Source organism: Cherax quadricarinatus, chromosome 60, assembly GCF_038502225.1.
Source record: "Cherax quadricarinatus isolate ZL_2023a chromosome 60, ASM3850222v1, whole genome shotgun sequence".
NCBI lineage: Eukaryota > Metazoa > Arthropoda > Malacostraca > Decapoda > Parastacidae > Cherax > Cherax quadricarinatus.
The window spans coordinates 10682923-10703281 of NC_091351.1; the positions used below are offsets into that span (position 1 = coordinate 10682923).

Here is a 20359-nt window from a genome sequence, read left to right on the forward strand (position 1 = left end):
CTCAACGCACCATGTATATATATGTATATGTATATATATATACATGTATATATATATATATGTATATATATATATATGTATATATATGGGTCTATGAAAGATGAGGTGAATCATAGAATTGATGAGGGAAAAAGAGTGAGTGGTGCACTTAGGAGTCTGTGGAGACAAAGAACTTTGTCCTTGGAGGCAAAGAGGGGAATGTATGAGAGTATAGTTTTACCAACGCTCTTATATGGGTGTGAAGCGTGGGTGATGAATGTTGCAGCGAGGAGAAGGCTGGAGGCAGTGGAGATGTCATGTCTGAGGGCAATGTGTGGTGTGAATATAATGTAGAGAATTCGTAGTTTGGAAGTTAGGAGGAGGTGCGGGATTACCAAAACTGTTGTCCAGAGGGCTGAGGAAGGGTTGTTGAGGTGGTTCGGACATGTAGAGAGAATGGAGCGAAACAGAATGACTTCAAGAGTGTATCAGTCTGTAGTGGAAGGAAGGCGGGGTAGGGGTCGGCCTAGGAAGGGTTGGAGGGAGGGGGTAAAGGAGGTTTTGTGTGCGAGGGGCTTGGACTTCCAGCAGGCATGCGTGAGCGTGTTTGATAGGAGTGAATGGAGACAAATGGTTTTTAATACTTGACGTGCTGTTGGAGTGTGAGCAAAGTAACATTTATGAAGGGATTCAGGGAAACCGGCAGGCCGGACTTGAGTCCTGGAGATGGGAAGTACAGTGCCTGCACTCTGAAGGAGGGGTGTTAATGTTGCAGTTTAAAAACTGTAGTGTAAAGCACCCTTCTGGCAAGACAGTGATGGAGTGAATGATGGTGAAAGTTTTTCTTTTTCGGGCCACCCTGCCTTGGTGGGAATCGGCCGGTGTGATAATAAAATATATATATATATATATATATATATATATATATATATATATATATATATATATATATATATATATATATATATATACATATATATATATATATATATATATATATATATATATATATATATATATATATATATATATATATATGTGTGTGTGTGTGTGTGTGTGTGTGTGTGTGTGTGTGTGTGTGTGTCTGTGTGTGTGTGTGTGTGTGTGTGTGTGTGTGTGTGTGTGTGTGTGTGTGTGTGTGTGCAAGGAATTCGCGAGAGCAGCGAAATATACACAAACACTGATCTCTGGCTGAAGGAAACTCGAACCTACGAACCTAAGGTTCGTAGGTTCGAGTCTCCTTCAGCCAGAGATCAGTGTTTATATATATTTCGCTGCTCTCGCGAATTCCTTGCACACACACACACACACACACACACACACACACACACACACACACACACACACACACACACACACACACACACACACACACACACATATATATATATATATATATATATATATATATATATATATATATATATATATATATATATATATATATATATATCAACGCTAGTCACTCTACAGAGTGTACCACTACAGTGCTAGAGTCACTATAGGCGAGCAGCATTTGCTTCCATTAGTCTGTCTCACACTGCCTGGTGGAGTTATGAAGGGACTCATGAATCAGGCAACACGCATAACACAACACTCGCGTTTACACAACATATTGAGCACAATTTAAATGTAATATTAATAATTAAGACATTTTTTTTAGAAAATACTAACACTAAAACGCCGGGTAAGAAATGCAAAAAAAAAAATGGAAAGATGAGTAATATGAATGAACTGTTTAGTGTGATAATGTGCCTCTATGTATGTGTTACTATGTACGTATGTATGTATGTATGTGTATGTACGTATGTATGTATACGAGTGCAGAGACAGTGTTAATAAAGACTGAGGCTGTATTATTGTGTCAGGTCTCACACCCACATCATTCCAACAATGATCCGTTATTCCTTTATTTACCCAAGTTCCTGTACCTTAAAATCTCTCCTACACACACACACACAACGGAGGAGGAGGTGCAGAAGCTGCTAAGTGATCTCGATACCTCAAAGGCGAGGGGTCCGGACATCTCCCAATGGGTCCTTAGAGAAGGAGCAGAGATGCTGTGTGTGCCACTAACCACAATCTTCAATACATCCCTTGAATCTGGGCAACTACCTGAGGTATGGAAGACGGCAAATGTAGTCCCCATTTTTAAGAAAGGAGACAGAAACGAGGCACTAAACTACAGACCAGTGTCTCTGACGTGTATAGTATGCAAAGTCATGGAGAAGATTATCAGGAGGAGAGTGGTGGAGCACCTGGAACGAAACATGATTATAAACAACAACTAACACGGATTCATGGGAAGAAAATCCTGTGTCACAAACCTTCTGGAGTTAAGAACATAAGAACATAAGAACGAAGGAACACTGCAGAAGGCCTACTGGCCCATGCGAGGCAGGTCCAAGTCTCCTACCGGCTTAAGCCAATGCACCCAACCTAGTCAGGTCAGGTCACATTGACTTAAGGGAGGAACACGGCAACCGACCTGGTAGCACAAGCTATCAGGTCTAACTCACACCCACCCACATCCACTCATGTATTTATCCAACCTATTTTTAAAGCTACACAACGTTCTGGCCTCTATAACGGTACTTGGGAGTTTGTTCCACTCATCCACAACTCTATTACCAAACCAGTACTTTCCTATATCCTTCCTGAATCTGAATTTTTCCAACTTAAAACCATTGCTGCGAGTCCTGTCTAGGCTAGATATTTTCAGCACACTATTTACATCCCCTTTATTTATTCCTGTCTTCCATTTATACACCTCAATCATATCCCCCCTAATTCTTCGTCTTTCTAGAGAGTGCAGTTTCAGGGCCCTTAGTCTATCCTCATAGGGAAGGTTTCTGATACATGGGATCAACTTTGTCATCCTCCTTTGTACATTTTCCAGAGAATTTATATCCATTCTGTAATACGGTGACCAAAACTGTGCAGCATAATCTAAATGAGGCCTAACCAAGGATGTATAGAGTTGAAGAACAACCTGAGGACTCCTATTATTTATGCTTCTTGATATGAAGCCAAGGATTCTATTAGCTTTATTGCGAACACTTATGCACTGTTGTCTTGGTTTCAGATTACTGCTAACCAGAACTCCTAAATCTTTTTCGCAATCCGTAATATTAAGATCTACATTATTTAGTTTATATGTGGCATGGTTATTGTCCTGTCCAACATTTAGAACTTTGCATTTGTCTATATTAAACTGCATCTGCCACTTCTCCGACCACTGCATCAGTCTATTCAAATCTTCCTGGAGTGCTCGAATGTCCTCGTCAGAATGAATTCGACGGCCTATTTTGGTGTCATCGGCAAACTTGCCGATGTCGCTCTTTATGCCCTCATCTATGTCGTTTATGTAGATTGTGAACAGCAGGGGGCCCAACACTGACCCCTGTGGAACACCGCTCGTGACACTTCCCCACTCTGATTTCTCCCCATTTATGCAAACTCTCTGCTGCCTATTTGTCAACCATGCCTCTATCCAGGAAAAAATTTCTCCTCCTATTCCATGTGCTTTAATTTTCCTCAATAGTCTCTGATGTGGGACCCTGTCAAAAGCCTTACTGAAGTCCATATACACAATATCATATTCATTACCATGATCTACCTCCTCAAATACCTTAGTGAAAAAAGTTAATAAATTCGTAAGGCAGGAACGCCCCTTTGTAAAACCATGCTGAGATTCGTTGATTAATTTATGTTTTTCAAGGTGGCTACGAACTGCCTCGGCAATTATTGATTCCATAAATTTTCCCACTATGGAGGTTAGGCTTATTGGTCTATAGTTCGAAGCTAAGGACCTGTCACCTGTTTTGAAAATAGGTATCACATTTGCCATTTTCCACTTATCTGGCACCATGCCAGTTTGTAGTGATATGTTGAAAAGATTAGCCAAAGGGGTGCTAAGCTCCTCTTTACATTCCTTTAGAACCCTTGCATACAGTTCATCAGGGCCTGGGGATTTGTTAGGTTTTAATTTATCTATTTGCCTAAGGACCATGTCACTTGTGACCCTAATAGTGCACAGTTTATTATCGTCCTGTTCTACATAATTTATCATTACTGGAATATCGCTGGTATCCTCCTGTGTAAAAACTGAGAGGAAGTATGTGTTAAAAATTCTACACATTTCCTTATCACTGTCAGTGAGCTGACCCGAGGAACTTTTGAGTGGGCCTATCTTGTCCCTGATCTTACTTCTGTATACCTGAAAGAATCCTTTTGGGTTAGTCTTCGATTCTCTTGCAACTTTAACCTCATAATCTCTTTTTGCTTTTCTAATTCCCTTTTTTATTTCTCTCTTTAACTGAATATATCGATTTCTCAATTGCCCCTCTCCTCTTTTGATTTGCCTATATATGCCTCTCTTTTGACCAATCAGATATTTTAATCTATTGTTCATCCATTTAGGATCATTTTTGTTTGATCTGATTTCCCTATTTGGAACATAATTTGACTGAGCAGCTAGAACTATGCCCTGGAAAGCATCATATCGGCAACCATCACCACCTACCTGACCCTTAGTCAGGTCATTCCAGTTCAGCCCACCTAAGTAATTTTTCAGTCCTATGAAATCAGCCAAGCGAAAGTCAGGGACGGAGACTTGATTGCCATTATTAGGGGAATTCCATGATATATTAAAACTGAGTGATTTGTGATCACTTTCCCCAAGTTCATCATTAACCTCAAGATTATTAATTAGTGTTTCCCTACTGGCAAGAACCAAGTCAAGGAGGTTATTTCCCCTAGTTGGCTCTGTCACAAACTGTTTTAAAAAACAATCCTGGATCGTATCAAGAAAGTCACCTGACTCTAAATTTCCTGTCAAATTGCTCCAGTCAATCTGTCTATAGTTGAAATCTCCCATTAGCACAACATTTTCGTATGTAGATGCCTTCCGAATTTCGTCCCATAGAAGTTTACTGCACTCCCTATCAAGATTTGGGGCCCTGTAAATCACACCCAAAATTAGTTTTTCTCGGCCCTCGAGAAGCTGTAACCAAACAGATTCAGTGGCTGACGCTTCTAATTTAATATCTTGTCTAACACAACAATTTAAATTGTCTCTGACATACATCGCTACTCCACCACCTTTCCTGTTGACCCTGTCAGTGTGGAATAATTTATAGCCTTGTATGTGACATTCAGAGGGCATCTCTCTATCTTTCAGATTGAGCCAGGTCTCTGTTATAGCAATAATATCTATGTTTCCTGCACTTGCAATTAATCTTAGCTCATCTATCTTATTTCTTACACTCCTGCTATTAGTATAGTAAACCTTAAGGGAGCTAGTCCCTTGCTGCCCTCTGCTGTCCCCCTTTGTCTGCTGACCTGATCTATTGTCTTTATTTATAACTTCATGCTGAATGCCTTTTATACATTTACTGTTTCCAACCCAAGTGTTGCAACCTGCTTGTTTCCCACACACACCCATACCTCTATCTTCCATCAGTTTAAAATCATAGGCATTTCACCAATGGCCTTCTCAATCGAGTCTGCAAGTGCTACCACCCCAGCCCCAGAGAGATGTACCCCATCCCTTGCATACATATCATGTTTGCCATAAAAGTTGTTCCAGTTGTCAATGAATGGGATTGCAAGTTCCTTGCAGTATCTGTCTAGCCAGCAATTTACACCAATTGCCCTAGACAACCATTCATTTCCTACTCCCCTTCTAGGCAAGATGCTACATATGATTGGGATCCCTCCCTTAGACTTAATGAAATCTATAGCTGACCTGTACTTATCTAGCAGCTCTTCTCTCCTACCCTTCCCAATATCATTTCCACCAGCACTGAGACAGATAATGGGCTTGTTCCCATTACCTGACATGATATTATCCAGCCTGTTGACAATGTCCCCAACACCAGCTCCAGGGAAGCACACTCTATCTCTCATCTTCTTATTCCTATTACAAAAAGCACGGACCATATATCTTACCTGAGAGTCACCAACCACAAGAATGCGCTTACCTCCATTAGCAGGGGCAGTAGTACCCTTACCTTCACTGGCCACTGAAGTACATTCATCCTGAAGAACAGAGAAGCGATTTCCTACCTTCAGATCTTCACTCTTAACTTTCCTTACTCTGATGCGCCTTCCATTACTGTGAACCACTCGCCACTTGTAGCAGGTGCTGGACTGCACCTCACTGCTGGTAGCCGTTGCTACCTCCCCCACTACAGCCTCCTCACAGCGAGAGACAGACTGCACCTCACTTGAAGCCTCATTCCCCACAACTCCAGCCACCTCACACTCTCTCCCAGACCCATTGAGGTGGACCTTCAGCCTCCTAATCTCCTCCTGGAGAAGCAAGACCTCCTCCTTCAACTCTCCAACCTCAATTTTTAAAACACTGCAGAAGCAAGCCATGCTTTGTAACCGTCCACACTAATCCCCAAAGCAGCTCAGGGTCTGTGACCTCACGTGACGACTGACCACTGACAAGGTAACAGAAGTAAGAAACGAGAGAGAGGGGTGGGTTGATTGCATTTTCCTGGACTGCAAGAAGGTCTTCGACACAGTTCCTCACAGGAGATTAGAGCAGAAGCTGGAGGATCAGGTACATATAACAGGAAGGGCTCTGCATTTGATCAGAGTATACCTGACAGGGAGGCAACAACGGGTCATGGTACGTGATGAGGTATCACAGTGGGCTCCTGTGATGAGCGGGGTTCCACAGGGGTCAGTCCTAGGACCAGTGCTATTTTTGATATATGTGAATGACATGGTGGAAGGGATAGACTCTGAAGTGTCCCTGTTCGCAGATGATGTGAAGCTAATGAGAAGGATTAAATCGGTTGAGGATCAGACAGGACTACAAAGACACCTGGATAGGCTGGACACGTGGTCCAGCAACTGGCTTCTCGATTTTAACTCTGCCAAATGCAAAGTCATGAAGACTGGGGAAGGGCAAAGAAGACCGCAGACAGAGTATAGGCTATGTGGACAAAGGCTGCAAACTTCACTCAAGGAGAAAGATCTTGGGGTGAGTATAACACCGAGCACGTCTCCGGAGGCACACATCAACCAGATAACTGCTGCAGCATATGGGCGCCTGGCAAACCTGAAAATAGCGTTCCCATACCTTAGTAAGGAATCGTTCAAGACACTGTACACTGTGTACGTCAGGCCCATAATGGAGTATGCAGTACAAGTCTGGAACCCACACCTGGTCAAGCACGTCAAGAAATTAGAGAAAGTACTAAGGTTTGCAACAAGGTTAGTTCCGGAGCTCAGGGGAATGTCCTACAAAGAAAGGTTGTGGGAAATCGGACTGACGACACTGGAGGACAGAAGGGTCAGGGGAGACATGATAACAACATACAAAATAATGCGTGGAATAGACAAGGTGGACAGAGACAGGATGTTCCAGAGATGGGACACAGAAACAAGGGGTGACAATCGGAAGTTGAAGATTCAGATGAGTCACAGGGATGTTAGGAAGTATTTCTTCAGTCACAGAGTCGTCAGGAAGTGGAATAGCCTAGCAAGTGATGTAGTGGAGGCAGGAACCATACATAGCTTTAAGACGAGGTATGACAAAGCTCAGGAAGCAGAGAGAGAGAGGACCTAGTAGCGATCAGTGAAGAGGCGGGGCCAGGAGCAGAGTCTCGACCCCTGCAACCACAATTAGGTGAGTACACACACACAGTTCCTGGCGGGACCAGGAGCTGTGACTCGACCCCTGCAAGTACAAATAGGAGAGGCGAGTACACACACTCACTAGGGGCCATTAAGGCTACATCCTCCTCCTGAACATTTCACTCTGGCCAGTCTATCTTCTAGCTCTTGTTCATGTCTCTCACTATCTACTATTTTTAGATTATTAACTTTGAGTCATCATCTTCCCAGTGACAACACTCTCCTTGTTCTCCACCTTCACCTTCTCTACCTATTAATATAGACATATCAACCGGGTCTTAAAATACATTCAAGAAGTCTATCTTTCAACTCCTTATCCAATATACTAACTTTTATATTTATCCTTTATCATTATTATTATTATTATTATTATTATTATTATTATTATTATTATTATTATTATTATTATTATTATCATCATCATCATCATCATCATCATCATCATCATCATCATCACTGATGTACTTTACGTCTTTTTGGTAGGATGAGGAAAGGAATCAGCGCTGGTCACACATAAGATGCAACGTTATCACAATTTGTACAAGGGCATAGCATAGTTTTGATAGTAACACTGTTTTAACATTTATATATATATATAGTTAGAGCTAAAGAAGGAGTAGCAATAATGTTGAAGGATAAGCTATGGCAGGAAAAGAGGGACTACAAATGTATAAATTCAAGGATTATGTGGAGTAAAATAAAGATTGGATGTGAAAAGTGGGTTATAGTAAGCGTGTATGCACCTGGAGAAGAGAGAAGTGTAGAGGAGAGAGAGAGATTCTGGGAAATGTTGAGTGAATGCGTGGGGAGTTTTGAATCAAGTGTGAGAGTAATGGTGGTTGGGGATTTCAATGCTAAAGTGGGTAAAAATGTTATAGAGGGAGTAGTAGGTAAATTTGGGATGCCAGGGGTAAATGTAAATGGGGAGCCTTTAATTGACCTATGTGTAGAAAGAAATTTGGTAATAAGTAATACATATTTTATGAAAAAGAGGATAAATAAATATACAAGGTATGATGCAGCACGTAATGAAAGTAGTTTGTTAGATTATGTATTGGTGGATAAAAGGTTGATGGGTAGGCTCCAGGATGTACATGTTTATAGAGGGGCAACTGATATATCGGATCATTATTTAGTTGTAGCTACAGTTAGAGTAAGAGGTAGATGGGAAAAGAGGAAGGTGGCAACAACAAGTAAGAGGGAGGTGAAAGTGTATAAACTAAGGGAGGAGGAAGTTCGGGCGAGATATAAGCGACTATTGGCAGAAAGGTGGGCTACTGCAAAGATGAGTAGTGGGGGGGTTGAAGAGGGTTGGAATAGTTTTAAAAATGCAGTATTAGAATGTGGGGCAGAAGTTTGTGGTTATAGGAGGGTGGGGGCAGGAGGAAAGAGGAGTGATTGGTGGAATGATGAAGTAAAGGGTGTGATAAAAGAGAAAAAGGTAGCTTACGAGAGGTTTTTACAAAGCAGAAGTGTTATAAGAAGAGCAGAGTATATGGAGAGTAAAAGAAAGGTGAAGAGAGTGGTGAGAGAGTGCAAAAGGAGAGCAGATGAAAGAGTGGGAGAGGCACTGTCAAGAAATTTTAATGAAAATAAGAAAAAATTTTGGAGTGAGTTAAACAAGTTAAGAAAGCCTAGGGAAAGTATGGATTTGTCAGTTAAAAACAGAGTAGGGGAGTTAGTAGATGGGGAGAGGGAGGTATTAGGTAGATGGCGAGAATATTTTGAGGAACTTTTAAATGTTGAGGAAGAAAGGGAGGGGGTAATTTCATGCACTGGCCAGGGAGGTATACCATCTTTTAGGAGCGAAGAGGAGCAGAATGTAAGTGTGGTGGAGGTACGTGAGGCATTACGTAGAATGAAAGGGGGTAAAGCAGCTGGAACTGATGGGATCATGACAGAAATGTTAAAAGCAGGGGGGGATATAGTGTTGGAGTGGTTGGTACTTTTGTTTAATAAATGTATGAAAGAGGGGAAGGTACCTAGGGATTGGCGGAGAGCATGTATAGTCCCTTTATATAAAGGGAAAGGGGACAAAAGAGATTGTAAAAATTATAGAGGAATAAGTTTACTGATTATATCAGGAAAAGTATACGGTAGGGTTATAATTGAAAGAATTAGAGGTAAGACAGAATGTAGGATTGCGGATGAGCAGGGAGGCTTCAGAGTGGGTAGGGGATGTGTAGATCAAGTGTTTACATTGAAGCATATATGTGAACAGTATTTAGATAAAGGTAGGGAAGTTTTTATTGCATTTATGGATTTAGAAAAGGCATATGATAGAGTGGATAGAGGAGCAATGTGGCAGATGTTGCAAGTATATGGAATAGGTGGTAAGTTACTAAATGCTGTAAAGAGCCTTTATGAGGATAGTGACGCTCAGGTTAGGGTGTGTAGAAGAGAGGGAGACTACTTCCCGGTAAAAGTAGGTCTTAGACAGGGATGTGTAATGTCACCATGGTTGTTTAATATACTTATACACGGGGTTGTAAAAGAAGTAAATGCTAGGGTGTTCGGGAGAGGGGTGGGATTAAATTATGGGGAATCAAATTCAAAATGGGAATTGACACAGTTACTTTTTGCTGCTGATACTGTGTTTATGGGAGATTCTAAAGAAAAATTGCAAAGGTTAGTGGATGAGTTTGAGAATGTGTGTAAAGGTAGAAAGTTGAAAGTGAACATAGAAAAGAGTAAGGTGATGAGGGTATCAAATGATTTAGATAAAGAAAAATTGGATATCAAATTGGGGAGGAGGAGTATGGAAGAAGTGAATGTTTTCAGATACTTGGGAGTTGACGTGTCGGCGGATGGATTTATGAAGGATGAGGTTAATCATAGAATTGATGAGGGAAAAAAGGTGAGTGGTGCATTGAGGTATATGTGGAGTCAAAAAACGTTATCTATGGAGGCAAAGAAGGGAATGTATGAAAGTATAGTAGTACCAACACTCTTATATGGATGTGAAGCTTGGGTGGTAAATGCAGCAGCGAGGAGACGGTTGGAGGCAGTGGAGATGTCCTGTCTAAGGGCAATGTGTGGTGTCAATATTATGCAGAAAATTCGGAGTGTGGAAATTAGGAGAAGGTGTGGAGTTAATAAAAGCATTAGTCAGAGGGCAGAAGAGGGGTTGTTGAGGTGGTTTGGTCATTTAGAGAGAATGGATCAAAGTAGAATGACATGGAAAGCATATAAATCTATAGGGGAAGGAAGGAGGGGTAGGGCTCGTCCTCGAAAGGGTTGGAAAGAGGGGGTAAAGGAGGTTTTGTGGGCTAGGGGCTTGGACTTCCAGCAAGCGTGCATGAGCGTGTTAGATAGGAGTGAATGGAGGCGAATGATACTTGGGACCTGACGATCTGTTGGAGTGTGAGCAGGGTAATATTTAGTGAAGGGATTCAGGGAAACCGGTTATGTTCATATAGTCGGACTTGAGTCCTGGAAATGGGAAGTACAATGCCTGCACTTTAAAGGAGGGGTTTGGGATATTGGCAGTTTGGAGGGATATGTTGTGTATCTTTATACGTATATGCTTCTAAGCTGTTGTATTCTGAGCACCTCTGCAAAAGCAGTGATAATGTGTGAGTGTGGTAAAAGTGTTGAATGATGATGAAAGTATTTTCTTTTTGGGGATTTTCTTTCTTTTTTGGGTCACCCTGCCTCGGTGGGAGACGGCCGACTTGTTGAAAAAAAAAAAATATATATATATATATATATATATATATATATATATATATATACATATACATATATATATATACATATATATATATACATATATATATATATATATATATATATATATTTATTTATTTATCACACTGGCCGATTCCCACCAAGGCAGGGTGGCCCGAAAAAGAAAAACTTCCACCATCATTCACTCCATCACTGTCTTGCCAGAAGGGTGCTTTACACTACAGTTTTTAAACTGCAACATTAACACCCCTCCTTCAGAGTGCAGGCACTGTACTTCCCATCTCCAGGACTCAAGTCCGGCCTGCCGGTTTCCCTGAACCCCTTCATAAATGCTACTTTGCTCACACTCCAACAGCACGTCAAGTATTAAAAACCACTTGTCTCCATTCACTCCTATCAAACACGCTCACGCATGCCTGCTGGAAGTCCAAGCCCCTCGCACACAAAACCTCCTTTACCCCCTCCCTCCAACCTTTCCTAGGCCGACCCCTACCCCGCCTTCCTTCCACTACAGACTGATACACTCTTGAAGTTATTCTGTTTCGCTCCATTCTCTCCACATGTCCGAACCACCTCAACAACCCTTCCTCAGCCCTCTGGCCAACAGTTTTGGTAATCCCGCACCTCCTCCTAACTTCCAAACTACGAATTCTCTGCATTATATTCACACCACACATTGCTCTCAGACATGACATCTCCACTGCCTCCAGCCTTCTCCTCGCTGCAACATTCATCACCCATGCTTCACACCCATATAAGAGCGTTGGTAAAACTATACTCTCATACATTCCCCTCTTTGCCTCCAAGGACAAAGTTCTTTGTCTCCACAGACTCCTAAGTGCACCACTCACCCTTTTCCCCTCATCAATTCTATGATTTACCTCATCTTTCATAGACCCATCCGCTGACACGTCCACTCCCAAATATCTGAATACATTCACCTCCTCCATACTCTCTCCCTCCAATCTGATATCCAATCTTTCATCACTTAATCTTTTTGTTATCCTCATAACCTTACTCTTTCCTGTATTCACTTTCAATTTTCTTCTTTTGCACACCCTACCAAATTCATCCACCAATCTCTGCAACTTCTCTTCAGAATCTCCCAAGAGCACAGTGTCATCAGCAAAGAGCAGCTGTGACAACTTCCATTTTATGTGTGATTTTTTATCTTTTAACTCCACGCCTCTTGCCAAGACCCTCGCATTTACTTCTCTTACAACCCCATCTATAAATATATTAAACAACCACGGTAACATCACACATCCTTGTCTAAGGCCTACTTTTACTGGGAAATAATTTCCCTCTTTCCTACATACTCTAACTTGAGCCTCACTATCCTCGTAAAAACTCTTCACTGCTTTCAGTAACCTACCTCCTACACCATACACCTGCAACATCTGCCACATTGCCCCCCTATCCAACCTGTCATACGCCTTTTCCAAATCCATAAATGCCACAAAGACCTCTTTAGCCTTATCTAAATACTGTTCACTTATATGTTTCACTGTAAACACCTGGTCCACACACCCCCTACCTTTCCTAAAGCCTCCTTGTTCATCTGCTATCCTATTCTCCGTCTTACTCTTAATTCTTTCAATAATAACTCTACCATACACTTTGCCAGGTATACTCAACAGACTTATCCCCCTATAATTTTTGCACTCTCTTTTATCCCCTTTGCCTTTATACAAAGGAACTATGCATGCTCTCTGCCAATCCCTAGGTACCTTACCCTCTTCCATACATTTATTAAATAATTGCACCAACCACTCCAAAACTATATCCCCACCTGCTTTTAACATTTCTATCTTTATCCCATCAATCCCGGCTGCCTTACCCCCTTTCATTTTACCTACTGCCTCACGAACTTCCCCCACACTCACAACTGGCTCTTCCTCACTCCTACAAGATGTTGTTCCTCCTTGCCCTATACACGAAATCACAGCTTCCCTATCTTCATCAACATTTAACAATTCCTCAAAATATTCCCTCCATCTTCCCAATACCTCTAACTCTCCATTTAATAACTCTCCTCTCATATTTTTAACTGACAAATCCATTTGTTCTCTAGGCTTTCTTAACTTGTTAATCTCACTCCAAAACTTTTTCTTATTTTCAACAAAATTTGTTGATAACATCTCACCCACTCTCTCATTTGCTCTCTTTTTACATTGCTTCACCACTCTCTTAACCTCTCTCTTTTTCTCCATATACTCTTCCCTCCTTGCATCACTTCTACTTTGTAAAAACTTCTCATATGCTAACTTTTTCTCCCTTACTACTCTCTTCACATCATCATTCCACCAATCGCTCCTCTTCCCTCCCGCACCCACTTTCCTGTAACCACAAACTTCTGCTGAACACTCTAACACTACATTTTTAAACCTACCCCATACCTCTTCGACCCCATTGCCTATGCTCTCATTAGCCCATCTATCCTCCAATAGCTGTTTATATCTTACCCTAACTGCCTCCTCTTTTAGTTTATAAACCTTCACCTCTCTCTTCCCTGATGCTTCTATTCTCCTTGTATCCCATCTACCTTTTACTCTTAGTGTAGCTACAACTAGAAAGTGATCTGATATATCTGTGGCCCCTCTATAAACATGTACATCCTGAAGTCTACTCAACAGTCTTTTATCTACCAATACATAATCCAACAAACTACTGTCATTTCGCCCTACATCATATCTTGTATACTTATTTATCCTCTTTTTCTTAAAATATGTATTACCTATAACTAAACCCCTTTCTATACAAAGTTCAATCAAAGGGCTCCCATTATCATTTACACCTGGCACCCCAAACTTACCTACCACACCCTGTAATAAAGTTGGTAGAATTACCGACAATATGTAAAGTAAAAGGACACAAGTGCAACTAATGTGACATTTATTGTGGCAACGTTTCGCTCTCCAGGAGCTTTATCAAGCCATTACAAACAATACATGGACACAGAGGGTATATAAAGGCTCAGAGTGAGGTGAATACTAGTGAGGTACCATTTCGATGTTCACTAGTGGTAGTAGTAGTAGTAGTAGTAGTAGTAGTGGTAGTGACAAAAGTAATACGATATGGTAGAGCAATTAATTCGTACATGAGTAAAAGGATATAAAAGCTATTACTTGGGTAACATAAAAATAGGTTGGACAAATATAAACTGGAATGAGGCAGGTTGTTTCAGTGTTCACTCTCTGTGCTTTGTGTAGTATAACAGGAGAGACTATGTGATGGCAGGGTTTACTGTTTTCAGGAGGATTCTTGCTAAGACTTCGGAGATGGTGAAGCTGCCGTTGTTTTGTTTAATTGTATTCGAAACAGCGATCAGTGCTGATTCAAGGCACTTGCGTGTGCGGAAATTAGTTTCTTTTATCACTAATTGGGCGTCTCTGAATTTCATAAGATGATTGGTGGAATTTCGGTGTTGTACACAGGCGTTGTTTAAGTTGTCGTTCCTACATGCGTATATGTGTTCATTGAGGCGGGTGTCGAGGTTTCTTGCTGTTTCACCTACGTAGATCTTGTCACAGCCTCCACAGGGTATAGTGTAAACTCCTGCATTGACTGGTTCGTGGTGCTTGGGTTTTGTCCTGGTTAGATCCTTTATTGAAGTGGTAGAAGCGATGGCGACTCTGGTGTTAGCTTGTGAAAGTACTTTTGAGACGTTTAGTGCAACCTGGCTGTTGGGAAGAATTATGACTTTGTTGGGAGCGGTGTTGATGCGTGGAGAATTGATGATCTGAAGAGCTCTTTTGATGAAAAAAGAAGGAACACTGAAACAACCTGCCTCATTCCAGTTTATATTTGTCCAACCTATTTTTATGTTACCCAAGTAATAGCTTTTATATCCTTTTACTCATGTACGAATTAATTGCTCTACCATATCGTATTACTTTTGTCACTACCACTACTACTACTACTACTACTACTACTACCACTAGTGAACATCGAAATGGTACCTCACTAGTATTCACCTCACTCTGAGCCTTTATATACCCTCTGTGTCCATGTATTGTTTGTATTGGCTTGATAAAGCTCCTGGAGAGCGAAACGTTGCCACAATAAATGTCACATTAGTTGCACTTGTGTCCTTTTACTTTACATACCACACCCTCTCTAAAAGTTTCTCCTACTTTAGCATTCAGGTCCCCTACCACAATTACTCTCTCACTTGGTTCAAAGGCTCCTATACATTCACTTAACATCTCCCAAAATCTCTCTCTCTCCTCTGCATTCCTCTCTTCTCCAGGTGCATACACGCTTATTATGACCCACTTCTCGCATCCAACCTTTACTTTAATCCACATAATTCTTGAATTTACACATTCATATTCTCTTTTCTCCTTCCATATATATATATATATATATAATATATATATATATATAATATATATATATATATATAATATATATATATATCTATATATATATATATATATATATATATATATATATATATATATATATATATATTCAGGTTACAAGACAAACTGACCAATGCTTAATAAGGCCACACACCATATCGTGTCGTCTATTAAACCACAAACCCCACTGCACACACTGCTACCACCACTACTACTATTATTACTACTACAACTACCAAACTACTACTTCTACTGCCCATATTGCTATCCCTTTACTAATCACCTTGAGACCTGCCGTCGTATCTCTGCCTTCAGCTTGTGCTGGGTGAGTCTGGCCTCCTGCAGCAGTCTGCGGTGGTCCTCGTCCCTCTCTCGGTCTGCCCTCAGCAGTTCAGCTTCGTGAGTCCTCGTCAGCGACTCCTTCTGCTGTGCCAGAGCTTCACGCTTCTCATCCTCAAGTCTACGACAGCATCGAGGTAGAGGGGAGAGGGGCAGGGGTAATGAGGCTTGTTTGTTATTCCCGTTTGTGTATCTCTTATTAATGAAATTGTATTCCATTAATCGACTTTTTACCCTCGGCTTTCTCAGTGTGTTTACATCCTCCCTGCCTCCCTACGTTTCTTGTCTCATCTTTTGAGCCAGGAAATTTTGGTTTAATTGGTTCCCACCCTTTATCCATCTTTTTATTTTTTCCTCCCTTTCCTTGGTTTTTCCTACGTATCTTTCCCTTTCATCCTTTCTTTGCTTATGTTGTCTCCCTTCCTTTCAGCTTTCCTACCTCCACCAACCCATGCAATCTCCTTCCACCATTTTTACCTTTACAGTTATGCCTTTCCTTCCTCCGCAGTATTTATTCATTCTCTCTCCTTAATTCTCTTCCTTTCGACACATTCTTCATTCTTTCTTCCCTCCATATTCTCGTTACATTCACACTCGTCATTCCCTGCCTACATTCCCCAGCCTGCCTGACCTTCCACTCTGGCTGGTGCTCACCTGTTCTTCAAATCTGTAATTTGTAGCTCAGTCCTCCGGAGTTCGCCTTCCCTCAAGTGTCTGAGATTGAGATCGTGTGTGCGTCTGAGGGCCTTCCTGGCCACTGTCTCCTCCTCCAGTCTCACGCGAACCTCACACAGTTCGCTCTGAAGCCTGAAAAACATTGCCAACATAGCTGTTAATTAAAGGCTTATCTATTTCACGTAAGTCATTAAGGCTGCCATTACCTGTACATTATTATGTGAAAGGAGTAATGCTAAACTAGCAATGGTCATACATCGCCTGGGGAGTGGGAAGTAATGTTTTTATCAAGTTATGCTCCTCAGTGGAATCTGTGCACTAACTTAAAGAATATAGTACTTTAATCTCTAATTTAGGGACTAAAATAAGCTCTCGAGTGTGTATACAGTGACTGATATACCTCTCAGTGTAGGGTAAACCTGGCCTACCTCACCCCACAAAATCTCTCAGAGCAACTATCTGGTGTACCGTCGTCTAGAGTCCACTCTCTTTCACCCACATACAACACCTGGTGTGTCCTGTTAATTAATCGCTTCTTAGCCTGTTTTGATAGTCTGATGGCTAATGATATGCCAACAGCGTAAGATCAGGAAAAAGATCTGAATAACTTATATAACCTACTTGCTTTCACGTAAGACGTAAGTAAATTTTTTGAGGGAAATTATTTTTTTCTTATTTTGGAGGGGGGAACAGCTGTATTTTTTTTGGGGGGGGCATAATCGGTTTGGATTGGATCTGTGCTCCAATCCCCTGAATTAAGCATGAAGGCCTCCCATCCTCTTCCCCATAGGCGCTGTATAATCCCTATGGAACCGGCGTACAATTACCTGCAATATATAAAATACATTACATAGTTCTGGATTAAGCGCCTTAAGTTTGAGCAGTGAGTGAAAAATAAACCGAAGGTCATTCTTATCGAAACTAATTTAATAACCTTCATATGTATTATATAATGCCAAGTCTGACAGGCAGTCAGGCACAGCCTCTCCCACACACTCTTGATGAGACTCCCAGACACCGTCAGACACTCCGCCATGCACCAAGATTTGAGAGCCACCAACCTTTCCTTTTCGACGTTTAGTCTATTACACTCTGCCTGCAGGCGGTCCTTTTCCGCATCGTACTTCTTTGTGAATGTTCCCTCTCTCTTGAAGTTGGGTAGGGACACCCCTCCCCACAATGGGCTCCTCTCTGTGGGTAAGCTTCCCGTGTCCTGGCGCGGGAGAAATTTCTTCGGTTCCCGGCTGCGTCTTTGAAGCTCCTTTGGCGTCGACTGCTTCTCACAGGTGACGGACTTGGCGCCAGTCTCACCAGTGACGGACTTCGGGGTCTTGGCATTTGTCTGCTTCCTAGCGTTGTTAGTCTTGATTATGTTCTCTTTCTGCAGTCTGGTCGGGGAGGGCCTGGGTGTCGAGGCCTCTTGAGGAGCCTTCGCTGTGTGCTTCAAGGATTTGTGTGGAGTTTCCTGTGTTTTGGTGGCTGTTCTCCATGCATTAACGAACGTTCTTTTTGCATTATTCTTGAAAGTAGTTATGGAAGAAGTTTGATGTAGAGATTTTTTATTGCCTTCAGTCTCTTTAGATTGTTTTATCGCCTTAGGAGAAGGCTTAGCTGCACGTAAATTAGCATCATCACCCGTTTTACTTTCCGAACGTCGAGCGACCTTTGGAGAACGTTCCGGCGTCGTTAAATCAACAAAGAATTGGAGGGGTTCCATAACACTGTCCCTTGGGGGCAGCCTGGCGCAGGGTGCTACATTACTGACAACATCGCAGGATGGCTTCGTGATCTTGGCTGGAGGAGGACCGTCCAGGGTGAAGGTGCCTTCGCGCTTGATCGTCACCTGAGAAGTGGGACTAGAGTCGTCTAATGGTTTCAGCTGTTTCTCACACGACAATTGCGGATTATCCCAAGAGTCGTCGGCTTTACTGAACTCGCTGATTTCTAACTCTTGCTCTTCCGATAAGGGAGCCACCTGGCGAGGAACTACCGAATCATATTCATATCTTAAATGCGGCAGTTTTCTATAATAATCTAAGGGTTTGTTTTTATCCAAACTGTAATCGTGTTCGTTGTTAGTTTCAGGTACTGCTGTGTCTAAATGTTTCTCTGAGGTATATAGACAGTGGTCATTAACATCCCAGTATGTCAAGTCTTCACTTTCATTCGTTTCAGGGCACGGCACTGTTGGCACTCCTGCCTCAGCGTTGACGTCACGGCTGGCATCCTCACCTGTGTCACCTCTGAATAACCTGGAGGAAGGCTGCGTCTCGCTGGAGGACTCATAGGAGGTCATTGCAGTTGGAGACTCCGGTGTAGTACTGTCTGGTGAGCTAACGCTATCTGGGTGGTCGCTGTCATCAATAGTGTGTATTTCCTCATCTTCACGCTGGTTCTGGCTGTCAGAGAATGACTGTGGTATTGGATCTACGTCTCTGTCCACTGATACTCTTTCTATTGATCCTGCTTCACCAGTGTTTCTCATATTATGAGCGTGCTCGCTTTCCTTTGCCCTCTCTACATCGTCCCTCTCGTCTGTTTGCGTTTCAATATTCGCCTTTCTCTTCTTGGAACTCTTTCTCAGGAGTTTCTTGATTGTCGAGGAGACAACATTGTCGTCTTTCTCTGCGTCGTCTTCCTGGCTTGTGTTGACAACCTGAGGCTCAAATACGCGAGTGTCCACTATGATGCTGTCGTCGCCCTCACTGGGGGAGAACTTTACTTTCTTCTTTTTCCTCTCGAGTGTCTCAGAGTAGGACTTCTCCCTCTTCAGCGTGGGCATCTTCATGAAGGACCCTGGCCTCTTCTGGCCTTCCGCGCGTGAAAAACGGTTGTCGTTGCCTTGGTTCTCCTTATTTTCCATTATATTTGTCTTCTCTGCCTCCGCTCCTTGGCTCACCGTGGTCGTCATAACAGACTCGTCAGATAAACGATACTGCGCACTATCGTCGGACGTGGGAAGGGTCGTAGTCGTGTGGGGGTAGTAGTCGTTGTCCGAGACTGTGGCAGAGGTCGTGGCTTCCATACTAGCAATATCGTATGTTGCCATAACTGAAAAAGAGAACAGGTATCAGCACCTGGTAAATGTTTTCCAAACATCCCGCAAGAACACAAAGGATCAGATAAACAAGGAATCAATAATAATTGGCAGTATTTCAGTGAAACTAAATTTATTCAAAATCATGATTTCCAACTAAACAAGAAAGAAAACTGTCAACACTGTATGACTCTACATGATGATATATTTTAGAAAAGAAAGACTCAATATGCGGTGCCTCGGTCATGGCACTGTTGTGCTCCAGACTATTTTTTCCTATAAATTCGTGTAATTAATTTTTTGCTGATCTGAAAGTCGTCAAATAATGAAATCAAGTTATAAAACCTCGCAATAATATGAATGAGATAACTCAAGGAGATGATCAACATCCCCAGGGAGGGGGGGGGCAGGAATGTATTTGGAAACAGGAATAATGGGGCACCGCCCCCACAATAGATTTCCACCTCTCCAACCAGAGTAGTTGTGTGCTGATATATTTAGTTATAATTAACAAATAGAAGTGTTTTCCTCACTACAATCACCATAGAAAAAGTTGATATTTTCCGCCTTCCTGTGGTGGCGCTGCAATTTAAACCACGACAGGTCCTTGTTCATG

General features: G+C 41.9%; 1 protein-coding gene across 3 annotated transcripts in view; it reads right to left on the bottom strand.

The window, feature by feature from the left end:
- LOC138854465 (uncharacterized abhydrolase domain-containing protein DDB_G0269086-like) overlaps positions 1-20359 on the bottom strand; it is a 55297-nt gene that overhangs the window by 18220 nt on the left and 16718 nt on the right. For 2 of the 3 annotated variants that reach the window (XM_070097928.1, XM_070097927.1), the window contains exons 2-4: positions 17768-19757; positions 16686-16838; positions 15976-16152 (exon numbers count right to left, since the gene is read on the bottom strand). In XM_070097928.1, the coding sequence (XP_069954029.1) occupies positions 15976-16152; positions 16686-16838; positions 17768-19755 (2318 nt within the window). In that variant the 5' untranslated portion in view covers positions 19756-19757. The remainder of the gene's footprint in view (positions 1-15975; positions 16153-16685; positions 16839-17767; positions 19758-20359) is intronic. The other variant, XM_070097929.1, reaches the window with a different exon arrangement.